The sequence below is a fragment of the Coturnix japonica genome, chromosome 10 (assembly GCF_054131305.1).
Source record: "Coturnix japonica strain WE chromosome 10, WE-NBRP24, whole genome shotgun sequence".
In the NCBI taxonomy this organism is placed as follows: Eukaryota; Metazoa; Chordata; class Aves; order Galliformes; family Phasianidae; genus Coturnix; species Coturnix japonica.
In genome coordinates, this window is record NC_140672.1 from 20,546,552 (window position 1) to 20,560,153 (window position 13,602).

General features: G+C 49.9%; 2 protein-coding genes across 2 annotated transcripts; both read left to right on the forward strand.

Moving 5' to 3' along the window:
* The first annotated feature begins 863 nt into the window (after positions 1-863).
* Positions 864-1,829, forward strand: LOC146759489 (olfactory receptor 14C36-like). The gene has a single exon (XM_085510407.1). It carries the CDS (start codon positions 864-866, stop codon positions 1,827-1,829), a length of 966 nt encoding a protein of 321 aa, XP_085366533.1.
* A 7,319-nt stretch (positions 1,830-9,148) lies between these two features.
* LOC146759490 (olfactory receptor 14J1-like) lies at positions 9,149-11,581 on the forward strand. Its single transcript, XM_085510301.1, has 2 exons — positions 9,149-9,422; positions 10,384-11,581. The coding sequence occupies exon 2, from the start codon at positions 10,407-10,409 to the stop codon at positions 11,352-11,354; it is 948 nt and encodes a 315-aa protein (XP_085366427.1). The 5' UTR covers positions 9,149-9,422; positions 10,384-10,406; the 3' UTR covers positions 11,355-11,581.
* The last annotated feature ends 2,021 nt before the right edge of the window (positions 11,582-13,602 follow it).

Here is a 13,602-nt window from a genome sequence, read left to right on the forward strand (position 1 = left end):
TGCGATACCCAGCACAGCTGCAGGCTGTGCAGCTGGGGCTGCAGGCGGGTGCCCAGGGCTGTCCTGCAGAGCAGGGTCCTTGCTGTGCCCCAGGGGCTGTGTGCCGGGTATGGGACTCTGCTGCCTGCCAAGCTCAGCACTCAGCCTGCCCGGGGAGCTGCCCAGCGTGTTATGGGGAGAAGTGTGGGGGGAAGAAGACCCCCGGCAGGGCTTGTGCTGCCACAACTGCTGCCTCGGGCAGGGGGATCACAGCTCCACTGCAGAAATGAATGTCTGTAAGGGTACTTTGCAAGAGGAGAGCCAAGTCAGGGGTTTTTCCTTTCATTTTCAGAGGGAAGGGAAGATTGGAGGCAGAAATATAAAAGGGGCTGACCACTCTGAACACAGCTCTGAGACTCCCCTATATTTTTCCAATCAGTTAGCTGTTTTGTTAACAGTCACACAAGTTATGCTTTCAGCTTCATCTACCTAAAAGGATATAATCAGCTTAGGTTAAAGGTTTCTTTGTTTTCTGCAGATATTAATAGTTCACTTGTCTGGCAAACAGGCAGATTTCTCTAAGACAAATTGAAGTGCAGAGCGGCTGGGGCTGTGGTCTCGAAGAGCAGCTGGATTAAAGACGAAAATATCCAGAATGCTGGGGTATGACTGGGAAATGAGAAGTGAGAAAGAGCTCCCTAATCTTCTTCTCCTTAAGGGATGGTGAAGTTCATGGTAATAAATTCAAGTTATGGTGTTAAATGATCATTTTTGAGAGGGAATGGAAAATTTTGTAGCATAGCAGAAGGAGTGTCTCTGAGAATCGTCTGAACTTGTCATTATCTTCTGCACTCTGAGGAGGACTACAAGCCCAAGAATAGAAGATGTCCAACAGCAGCTCCATCAGTGAATTCCTCCTCCTGGTGTTGGGAGACACACGGCAGCTGCAGCTCCTGCACTTCTGGTTCTTGCTGGGTATCTATTTGGCTGCCGTCCTGGGCAACGGCCTCATCAGCACAGCCATTGCTTGTGACCAGCGCCTGCACACCCCCATGTACTTCTTCCTCCTCAACCTGGCCCTCCTTGACCTGGGCTGCATCTCCACCACTCTCCCCAAAGCCATGGCCAACGCCCTCTGGGACACCAGGGCCATCTCCTACACAGGATGTGCTGCACAGCTCTTTTTCTTTGTCTTCTTCATCTCAGCAGAGTGTTCCCTTCTCACCGTCATGTCCTATGACCGCTACGTTGCCATCTGCAAGCCACTACACTACGGGACCTTGATGGACAGCAGAGCTTGTGCCACCATGGCAGCAGCTGCCTGGGGAACTGGGGTTCTCTATTCCCTGCTGCACACTGCCAGTACGTTTTCACTGCCTCTCTGCCAAGGGAATGTTTTGAACCAGTTTTTCTGTGAAATCCCCCAGATCCTCAAACTCTCCTGCCCTGGCTCCTACATCAGGGAAGTTGTGCTTCTCATTTTTAGTGTCTGTTTAGGCTTTGGGTGCTTTGTTTTCATTGTTGTGTCTTATGTGCAGATCTTCATGGCTGTGCTGAGGATGCCCTCTGAGCAGGGAAGGCACAAAACCTTCTCCACGTGCCTCCCTCACCTGGCCGTGGTCTCCGTCTTTCTCAGCACTGCCATTTATGCCTACCTGAAGCCTTCTTCTGTCTCCTCCCCATCCATGGACCTGATGTTGGCACTTCTGTACTCGGTGTTGCCTCCAGCAGTGAACCCCCTCATCTACAGCATGAGGAACAAGGAGGTCAAGGATGCAATCAGGAAAGTGATGACCAAATGTATTTCAAAAGCAGTGAACTGCTCATCTTTTGGAATTCATTGCTTGTAATGCAGCTCTTTACAGAATCAAGCTCTCCTTTATTGTTTGTTTCATGCCATTTTATCTGTGTAATCTATTCTTATTCTTCTTTAAAAAATATTGTAATCTTTTCACTACTAAGTCATTATTGAAACCAATTCCTGTTCAGGTAGTACCGTTGTTGTGTAGCCCAGAAACATTGTACATAATGTACCAGGCTCTCTGTGAACCTTAACAGAATAAAGGAAATGCAGTCACTCTCTCTGTCCTCCTTCTTGTGAGACTTTTCAGGACCTGTACTGGTCAGACGATCTCAGAAATTCACAGTCCAGCAGGAAGCACATGACTGTACATCAAACTGTGCAACGGCTTCAGCCTGCAACAGCTAATGGACCATCCCTGGGCTCCTGTCTGGTGTCTGTGCTTTCAAGCTCACATCTGTCAGTGCCTCTGAGAGTCCAGCAGCAGCAGCTGGTTTGCACGTTGGTTGTCAGATACCCTCTTCCTCATTCCCTGTGAGACCCTGCACACAACAAGTTCTTGGATGTGTGTTATCATGTCAGAAGTTCCCAAGCTTCCTCCAGGGCTTCTTCCAGTTTCTACACAGACGTGGTCACTGCCTCCAGGATGGTCTGTGGAGAGAGAAATCTCCACAGATCTCTCATTGCCAGTGGTAGCTCTGCCCCGCCCCCAGCCTCTCATTGGCAAGTGGCAGCTCTGCCCCGTCCTCAGCCGCTCATTGGTTAGAGGCAGTTCTGGCCCCATGTCGCCATCTCATTGGTCAGCGGCAGCGCCGCCCACTCCGATTGGCTGAGCCTCCGCACATGCGAGTGGCCGCCATCTTCCTTCTCGGGGCTGCCTGGCTCTCCCCTCATTCTGCTGAAGCCGCACAGCAGCTGTAGGGAGGGAGTAGGGTAGTATGGGGCTGTGGGTGGCAGTGGGATGAATCTAGGGGTGAATAGTGGGGGATATGGGGTTGTAGTGGGCTGAGGGGGGATACCAAGGGATATAAGGAATGGGTGGCTGTGAGGGGAATGTGAGGGCTGTAGGGGGATATGGGTTGTAGATAGCTGTTGTGGGAATGTAGAGGGATGTGGAGGTGTGGAGGGGCTATCGGGAGAGATCTGGGGCTATAGGGAGCATTTGGGGGGCTATAGAGGGATATAGGGCTGTGCAGGGTTTCTAGGAGGATATGGGGCTTAGGGTGCTAGGGGGACTGCAGGGGTAGATGTAGGTGTATGTGAGGCTATGGGGAGCTTCCAAGTGGCCATAGGAGGGGTATGGAGTTATAGAAAGTTGTCACGGACTTCTGAAGTGGTATAAGGGTATATGGGACTGTGGGGACTCTGGGGAGAATAGAGATGACTGCGGAGGGGATACAGGGCTTATACTGGGCTGAGGGGTCTACAGGGGATCATAGATCTATAGGGAGCTTAGGGGCTGCAGTGTTATGTAGGGCTGCTGAGGAGGTTCTACAAGAGTCCCATAGGATGCTCTGGATGGGCTATAGGAGGATTATAGAGGATATGTGTCTCTAGGGGGCTGTGGGTGGGCAGTAGGAGGATTCTAGTGGGATACAGGGCTCTTGGGGATGTATGGGGCTATAGGGCGATATGGGGCTATAGAGTGGGTTATAGTGGCATGTGGGGCTAGAAGGCTCTCCCTCGCTTTCCCCTTTCCTTTCCCCTCCCTGTTCCCCTTCCATAGCAGGGTGGGTGAAATGCTAGTCCTGAAATTTAAATCAGAATTGGAATTGTATTGGACTAGAAAATGACTGTTTTGTGGTCTTGGATCTGAACTGTGTTTTCTCCTGGGTCTTCAGGTCCAGGTGCTGTTTAATATTGACTTATGAGAAGGTTTCAGCATTCAGTCTGCTGCTCAGGAAGAAAGAAGGAGGATTCTGGAGGACTTGCTGAATAGTGGAGCGGCTGCTGAACCTCCCCTTCTAAGAAGGCTGCAGGTGAGGACGTGGTGCATCTCAGCCTTTCCTCAGTGCAAGGTATTGTCATAGGGCTTTGGGGTCAATGGGGTAATGGGGATAATGTCCCTCTGTAGGGCAAAAGAGACGTTGCTGGTCGGGGGCATTGGATGAGCGTTTTTGGGGTCAATGGGTGTTATGGGGTCAATGGGGGCACTGGGATCATCTCTGTGTGCTGACAGGGAATGCAAGCAGAGATCTTTGCTCTCTGTTCTTTGTTGTAAGGCTGCGGCCCCTCAAAGCGTGCTGAGGATCGGCAGCATGACGACAAGCCAAGGGTGGCAGCAAGAGATGCAGGGCAGCCCTCTCCAGCAGCCAGGTGCATTTATTCCTCTTTCTGCTTCTTAACCTAGAAGGTGTGTTGAGCTTCCATAGTTGGTGCCTTGGTCGCCTGTTTTGAAGGCTTTTAAGCTCTTCCTCTTTTTCTCACATCCTAAGACAGCCAAGGACTTCCCTGATTTGATAGGAATGGCTCATGTGCAAGGGCATGGCTGTCTGTGTCTGTTCCAGATGGTGAAGGGGATGGTTATGTGAGTGCAATGATGGAGCTGACTTTTTAATGGCACTTGCACCCCGCTGACGTGCAGCTCTTTCTGACACAGGCAGGAGACGGGCGGCAGGACTGCAGCTCCTCTGGCAGTTTTACAGCAAAGCTGGGAATTAGAAGATACGGGTTTGAAAGAGGAACTCAGCTACATTTCCTGTTTTTCTCCTGGCTATCCCCTGGCCTCAGCCCGGATTCCCTTTGCATTCCAGTAGGTGTCCCTTCAATCCCCATGGCTGCCCCTTGCTTTCCAGAAGATTGCCCTTTCTTTCCCATGAGAGCCTACCCATAATTCCCTGAATGCCCCAATACACTTTCAATCTTTCCCATCCAAGAACCTGTAGCCACCCCACAGCCCCCACAGAGCCCCAGAAACCTTTCAGGACTTCCTAAGATTCTGTACACCTTCCCCATAGCTGGCCCAAAACTTCACAGAACTGGGTTGTCTCAAACAGCACCCCATGTCCCCCACTGGGCTCCCACTGAATCCACCCTTGGCCCTTCCTTACCCATTCCAGGCCCCCCATAGTCTCACAGACCCCCATGGTCACTGACAGAACCACCATCTCTGTCCCAGGACCCCCAGTACTGGAAAAGGCGTAGGGCACGGACGTGGGGGAAAGTGCCGTGGGGTGCATTGTGGACATAGGTGCACAGGAATGCTGCATCTGAAGCATGGACACAGATTTGAACGATCCAAACTTTTTATTACAAGTTCTCACATCACTTCTATACCTTCACAAGGTTTCTTTTTCTGAGATCCCTGGAGAGCACAGATGGCAGCTTCTTGACCAAGCCATGGAGGAACCATGGAAGAGAGATGCTCTGATGTGCCGTGGGTCGGGTTCTCTGTGTGATTGCCATTCAACAGGGAAGCATCACCAACTCAACATGAGTGATCAAGTTTCAGTAGCTTATAGTTGCCAGATGGAACAGCCATATGAAGCTAGAGGGAATAGCCATATGAAGCTAGGCAGAATAGCCATATGAAGCAGTTATCAAGCAAGACCACTGTGTGGGCTACTGCAGTTAGGACACTCACCAGCTTCCTTAGACGAGCAGATGCAAACTCCAGTTTTAGTTGTTTGCAGCTTGCTTCAAGGGCATTGTGTCCTTTGCTTAACCCCTAACACTTTCCCATGGTTATGCAGTCTGTACTGTGATACAGGCTATGCTCATACACATCTTCATGGCTGCCCTGTTATTGCAGCCATTGTGCAACACTGCTGGATCTCATACTCACCAGCAAGGAAAGGCTGGTGGGGAATGTGAAGGTCAAGAGGGCACCAGGCCACGTGTGAAACACAAATGGATAACCCTCTTTTTTTTATTTATTTATTTATTTATTTAATTTTAAACTATTATTCTACACGATGTTGATTAATGCCAATAAAAGTGAAACAAAGACAGAAATCAATGAAAACACGTTAACCCTTCTCAACATGTAAAATTCTCATGAGTCCTGCTCCATATTAAGTTGTAAATATGAGACATTGAGGGGATTTTGTGTATTTTTTTTTCCTGTAATTACATTGTTTTCCAGAACTGTGTTTGCAGGACACAGATGCCTTCAGGTACAGGGAGACAGAGAGTGGTGCCAGTCCCAATGCCCTGTGACTACAGCCTGGGATCTAACTCATTCCTTGTACAAATATTTCCACTGAAAGACAAAACCCATGAGATGCAGCCAGGACATGGCAAGCAGTTGATCACTGTATTTTACCGTTCGTTCAATTGCATCACCTTTCCTTCTCCTCGCTGGCCAAAAAAAAAGAGAATTCTTTCCTTGCCCACGTGCAGCTGTATCTCTGAGGAAAGCCTGTGGGAGTTGGTGCAAAACAGGTTTAAAACTGAGCTGGAGACTGCAGAGGAGAAGAGTGATGTGAGGAAAAGTGATGTGAGTCCCATGGGGCCAATGTGAGTAGAAATGTGGTGGGGAGTTTGAGAAGGACGTTTGACCATGCAGTAACAGAATAGAACTTATTGGGTACATCCTGGTTTGATATCTGTTGCACAGTGCTGATTTGATGTCTGCTTTAAACCCAACTATAAATAAATAGACAATAATTGTCTGCTGGACTCTGGCTCTTTAAGCTCTCTTCAGATACCTCTCCATTTTGATGAACAAGTTCTGAAAACCTGCAGAAGATGGCAGGAGGGCACAAGGCACAAGAGGCTCTTTAAGTTATAATGGGCCCCAGGGTGCATTTGCTGCTGAGTCCATCAACATCCAGTGCAGAGAGAAGTTTGCACAAAGTGCTCAACAAGACAGAGTCAGAGGTAACAGTGAAGTGAATTAATGTGAAACAGTATTAATGGCCCACTGAGGGCCGTTACCAAGTGAGCTTCCCAGGGGACTTGTTAGAGAAGACAACTGGAAGGTATGACTACAGGCAGGCAAAGGCACTGGCACGGTGGCTCTGATTTTGAAAAACCCCTCCATAGCCTTACAAAGCAGGCAGGCTAAGTCCTGATTCGCAGACCCTTGGCAGGGAGATCCTGTCCTTCATGTTTGCTCAGGACCCTTCCTGGGCAGTGGATGGAGGTCTGTATGATGTCAAATGAAAGACATGGGGACAGAAGATCCCCAAGCTCTGCATGGGGTGCAAGGACACTGTAAGGTTCATGTTCCATGTGTGACCTGCGTGTCATCACAGGATGTGGAATGTGAGAAGGATCCTGTCTGAACAAGCAGTCAATCCCAATGAAACTCTGAACTTGAGATCTCTCAGTCCCTGTGACCTCCTTCCCACACACTCCCATAGTCTAATGTCCTTCATGTTCTGAGGTGCCCAGAGGTGCACCCAGTGCTCCACGTGAGGCTGCAGCAGTGCAGAGCAGAGAGGGATGACCCTTTCCCTCACCCAGCTGGCAATACCTTGCTTGATGCGCTACAGGGGACCGCTGGCCTTCCTGGCTGCCTGGGCACCCTGCTGACTCACGTTCAATTTGATGTTGACCAGGACCCCCAATCCTATTCAGTCAGATGGCTCACCGGTGTCCCATATCCAGTCTGTGTTTATGTCCAGGGTTGCCTTTACCCAGGTGCACAATCCGGCAATTGTTCTTGTTAAGCTTTATGCACTTGGTGCTTAGTGCCAACAGGTACCCAGTTCTCTGACTTGTCCACATCTCTCTGCCAGTCCTCTCCAGCCACAGTGGAGGCAGCAGCACCTGCTCATCTGGTAACATAAGCAAACTTGCTCAGAACATCTTCTAGTCCTGCATGCAAGTCATCCGCAAAATCATGAAAGAGAACTGGCCCTAAAATGGAGCCCTAGGGAGCCCTGACAGTGACCATCTATCAGCACGATGAAACCCATTGACTGTAATCCTTTGGGCTTCACCTACTGGCCAACAGCTCACCCACCATGTTCTGTTTCTGTCCAGCCAGATGCAGGACATTCTGTCCAGAAGGTCGCTATGAGAAACAGTATCAAAAGCTCTAATGAAATCCTCAAAGATAGCATCAGCTGGCTTCCCTTGTTCAGCTAAATGGATATAGGTGTCATAAAAGGACCTGAAATTAAATAGGACATTCCCCTGGGAATAGCGTGTGAAGACAAGACAAGGGGAAAAAACAGAAAGTGGAGCATAGGAAGTTCTGCATGAATGTGTGCAAGAACTTCTTTCCAGTGATGGTGATGGAGCACTGGAACAGGCTGCCCAAGGGGTTGGGAAGTCTCCTTCTCTGGAGATATTCAAGACCCGCCTGGACGCCTACCTGTGTGCCTACCTGGTGTTCCCCAGGGGTCTGTGCTGGGGCCTGTCCTCTACAATATCTTTATTGATGACCTGGATGAGGACATTGAGTGCATCCTTTGTAAGTTTGCAGACTACACCAAATTGGCTGGGAGTGTGGATCTGCCTGGAGTTAGCAAGGCCCTACTGAGGGATCTGGACAGGCTGGAGAGCTGGGCTGAAGCCACTTCAATGAGGTTAACTGAGACCAAATGCCACGTCCTGCTTTTCAGCTACAACAACTGTGGGTGATGCTATGCAGGCTTGGGGTGAAGTGGCTGGAAGACTGTGTAGAGGAAATGGACCTGTGGGTATTGCTTGATGCTCGGCTGAACATGAGCCGACAGTGTGCCCAGGTGGCCAAGAAGGCCAACGGCATCCTGCCTTGCATCAGAAACAGGGTTGCCAGCAGGAGCAGAGAGGTGATTGTTCCCCTGTACTCAGCACTGGTGAGGCTGCACCTCGAGTTCTGTGTCCAGTTTTGGGCCCCTCACTGCAAGAAAGACACTGAGGCCCTTGAACATGTTCAAAGGAGGGCAACAAAGCTGATGAGGGGTCATATGAGGAGAGGCTGAAGGGGCTGGGAATGTTCAGCCTGGAGAAGAGGAGGCTCAGGGGAGACGTTATTGCTCTCTGTAACTTCCTGAAGGGAGGTTGTAGTGAGCTGGGGGTCGGACTCTCGTGTCATTAGCGATAGGATTAGAGGGAATGATTTCAAGCTGCAGCAGGGGAGATTCTGGCTGGACAGTAGGAAATATTACTTCTCAGAATGGGTGGTCAGGCACTAGAATGGACTGCCCAGGGAGGTGGTGGAGTCACCAAACCTGGGAGTGTTCAAGAAAGGATTGGATTTTGTGTTGAGGGACATGGTTTAGTGGAAGCTGTAGGTAACAGGTGACCGGTTGGACTGGGTGATCTTACAGGTCATTTACAACCTTGGTGATTCTATGATTCTATGATTCCCTTGCCCTTTTTCCTTCAGCAAACACTCCCTGGGAGGTCTCAACACATATCTGGAATTGAAATCTGGTGTTTAATTCAACAGGTTTCAAAGTACAGTCATGATGCCGTTGTCTTTCAGGAGCTGTTGGCCACGAGGACCCAGGGACATCTCAGGGGAAGCAAGTGGGAAGGATAACAATGACATCCTCTGCTGCTGAGCTGGGCCGGGCTCATGGGACACAGGGAGCTCATACAAGTGGGCAGCCCTGCAGAGAGACAGCTGTGCCCAGGAGCAGCTCTTGTGCACAGCACAGCCTGCAGCTAACAGAAGGAGAAGAGAGACAGGGGAGAGAGGATGAGTACAGTGTGAGCAGACTGTGAGCTCGCGACAGGAGCATTGCTCTCATGCCATGACATGGTAAGTCTCACTGCAGACCATGTAGCTGTTGTCCCTATAGTGTTAACTAAAACTGAGACATCCAATAGCAGATCCGGCTGCAGGCACTGCATGTTTCTTTCTTGTGGAAAAAGATTTCTGCTTTTGCTGAGGGCTTCCATGCTGCAGCACCAGAGCACAGCCCTGAGGCTTGTGATACCCAGCACAGCTGCAGGCTGTGCAGCCGGGGCTGCAGGCGGGTGCCCAGGGCTGTCCTGCAGAGCAGGGTCCCTGCTGTGCCCCAGGGGCTGTGTGCCGGGTATGGGACTCTGCTGCCTGCCAGGCTCAGCACTCAGCCTGCCCGGGGAGCTGCCCAGCATGTTATGGGGAGACATGTGGGGGGAAGAAGCCCCCCAGCAGGGCTTGTGCTGCCACAACTGCTGCCTGGGGCAGGGGGATCACAGCTCCACTGCAGAACTGAGTGTTTGTATGAGTACTTTGCAAGAGGAGAGCCAAGGGAAGGATTTTCCACTTCCTGTTCTGAGTGAAGGGAAGAGGATTAGGCGCAGAAATCTAATAGGGGCTCTCAACTTTGAACACAGCTCTGAGACTCCCCAGTTTCGGAAGCTCCCCATGCATTGGTTATTTTGTGGACAGTCATTCAGATAGATTTTTTCTACAGGCATTAGTAGTTCACATGTCCTGCAAACAGGATGATTTGTCTTAGATGATTTCAAGTGCAGAGATGCTTGGGCTGTGGTCTCTAAGAGCAGCTGCAATAAAGAGGAAAATATCCACGAGTATGGGATATGACTAGGAAATGAGAAGAAAGTAAGACTTTCCTAATATTCTACTCTTTAAGGTATGGTTCATATTCATGAAAATAAATTCAAGTTCTGGAGTTAAATGATCATTTTCCAAAGGAAAGGAAAGTTACAGTATAGCAGAAGGAGTGTCTCTGAGAACTGTCTGGACTTGTCATTATCTTCTGCACCCTGAACAGGACTACAAGCCCAGGAATAGAAGATGTCCAACAGCAGCTCCATCAGTGAGTTCCTCCTGCTGTTGGGAGACACGCGGCAGCTGCAGCTCCTGCACTTCTGGATCTTGCTGGGCATCTACCTGGCTGCCCTCCTGGGCAACGGCCTCATCAGCACAGCCGTAGCCTGCGACCAGCGCCTGCACACCCCCATGTACTTCTTCCTCCTCAACCTGGCCCTCCTCGACCTGGGCAGCATCTCCACCACTCTCCCCAAAGCCATGGTCAACGCCCTCTGGAACACCAGGGCCATCTCCTACACAGGATGTGCTGCACAGATCTTTTTCTTTGTCTTCTTCCTCTCGGCAGAGTGTTCCCTTCTCACCGTCATGTCCTATGACCGCTACGTTGCCATCTGCAAGCCCCTACACTACAGGACCTTGATGGACAGCAGAGCTTGTGCCACCATGGCAGCAGCTGCCTGGGGCACTGGGGTTATCAATTCCCTACTGCATACTGCCAGCATGTTTTCACTGCCTCTCTGCCAAGGCAATGTTTTGAACCAGTTTTTCTGTGAAATCCCCCAGATCCTCAAGCTCTCCTGCCCTGGGTCCTACATCAGGGAATATGTTTTTCTCATTTTTAGTGTCAGTTTAGGCTTTGGGTGCTTTGTTTTCATTGTTGTGTCTTATGTGCAGATCTTCATGGCCGTGCTGAGGATGCCCTCTGAGCAAGGACGGCACAAAGCCTTCTCCATGTGCCTCCCTCACCTGGCTGTAGTCTCCCTATTTGTCAGCACTGGCTTTTTTGCCTACCTGAAGCCTTCCTCTGTCTCCTCCCCGTACATGGACCTGATGCTGTCACTTCTGTACTCGGTGGTGCCTCCAGTAGTGAACCCGCTCATCTACAGCATGAGGAACAGGGAGGTCAAGGATGCAGTGAGGAAAGTGATGACCAAATATGTTTCAAAAGCAGTGAACTGCACATCTTTTTGAATTCATAGCTTGTAATGCAGCTCTTTACTGAATCAAACTGTCCTTTATTGTTTATCTGTGTAATTTATTCTTATTCTTCTTTAAAAATACTGTAATCTTTTCACTACTAAGTCATTATTGTAACCCATTCCTGTTCACCTTGTACCATTGTAGTGAAGCCTAGACACACTCTATATAATGTACCAGGCTCTCTGTTAACCTTAACAGAATAAAGGAAATGCAGTCACTCTCTCTGTTCTCCTTCTTGTGAGACTTTTCAGGACCTGTACTGGTCAGACGTTCTCTGAAACCCACAGTCCAGCAGGAAGCACACGGATGTTCATCAAACTGTGCAATGGCTTCAGGCTGCAACAGCTGATGGGCCATCCCTGGGCTCCTGGATGGGGTCTGTGCTTTCAGGCTCACATCTGTCAGTGCCTCTGGGAGTCCCGCAGCAGCAGCTGGTTTGCACACTGGTTGTCAGGTCCCTTCTCCTCATTCCCTGTGAGACCCTGCACACAACAAGTTCTTGGATGTGTGTTATCATGTCAGAATTTTCCAATCTTCTTCCAGGGCTTCTTCCATTTTGTACACAGAGGTGGTCACTGCCTCCAGGATGGTCTGTGGAGAGGGAAAGAAGTCACGGAAGTGATGATCGCTCCCTCACTGAGTGGATGTGGTTTTGGTGTTCTTCCAAGCCATGGCGCCTTCCATTTCAAAGTAGGCTTCTCAGGCTTCAGAAACCTATCTCTCTTATGCTTTTTTGATTTATTAGCCTCAGTTTCAGTTAGATTGTATTATATTGTGTTATCTTGCATTCTGATATCATAGTTAGTAATATAAGTTTTTTCTCCTTAGATTGTTGCTGCTTCTCTCTTTGTCCCCTTGAGCCCATTTCCCATCTCCCTACCCCCTTTCCCTTTTCCTTTCCCATTTTTCTGGTCAGGGGTCCCGTGGGCATACAGCCCCCCCTGTCATGGACACAGATTGATCTAGAGAACGCCATGACACAGAGGCAGGTCATTGCTAGGAGAGATTGTTCTTTAAAGCATCACGTCATGTACAGAAGGTAATTCTAAAAGCAAGCTTGCCAGTTCTTTATTACCTAAGTGTTTTCTGAGCAAGGAAAGATTTGAGATGCTGATTTGAGTCTACTGCCATTGAGGCCATCCATCCTTCAGGCTGAGTAGTGAGAGTGCCAGGCTCCTATGGACTGAAGGCAGGCAAAGAAGTGGGGCTTGCTGTAGGAAAAGCCAAGAGCCAGCCCCGAGGACTCTGAGAGCAGCCTGGGGAAGGGTTTCAGGGTGGAGGTTCCTGCACAGAAGTGACTTAGTTGAGGGCAGAGGTGCCAGCCAGGAGAGGTGGGCTGTGCAGATGGTAATGACCATGACAAGCAGCCTTTAGAGGAGGAGCCAGAAAAGGAGATTTTGGGAGGGGGATGTCAAGGACAGAAAGTCACCTGTCCTGTGACTGATCCCCATCCTGTGCTGGCTTCTGCACTGCTGGCTAACTTTTTCCAACACACTGGAGCCTGAGGGAGCCCTGAGAGTCTGTGCCCAGGTGTTGTGGGCTTGCAAGGAGCAAAGTGAGCTGGTGGTGAGTTGACAACCCATATATGCCTCATGTCCCCTCTCAGCAGCGGCATTTCTGGAAGAGAGCCCTGCCCAGCTAGGTTCTGGGTCTTGACTCTGCTGGGGCTCTGGGGATGTCCCTCTGCCTGCCCTTTTACTTTATCTCCACTAGGGGACAAACGTGGGCAGGAGAAGTGGATGAGAACTTGAAGCCACCTGAGACTTTTTCCCTGCCTCTCACCCCTGCAGAAAGAATGCTCTCACAAATAATTTGGTACCCTGTTGGGACCGCTGGAGCCACTGACCTGTGACTTCCTATCCACATCCCACAAGTGGGCAGGGGTCTGCCTGGACTGCTTTCTTCAAAAGGAGAGCGGGTGCCCTGCAGCCTTAGTCAACCTGATTGTGCTAAGGAAACGTGCTCAGCAGTGAACGTCTCTTCACCTGCAGGCACACAACTAAACTGTAGAGGATGTTGGGGACCTTGGGATTCAGATCTTACAGCACTTAACTACAGGCCCATCAGTCTGAACATGGTGCTCGGAAAATTTATGGAACAAATCATCTTAGAAGAGGTCACACTACATATGTGTGGCATCCATGGGATCAGGTCCAGACATCATTGTCTTGGAAGGACTGTGCATTTCTCTGGGTCTACCTGTCGGGTACCCAGATATCACAGTGGATCTGTCGCACTT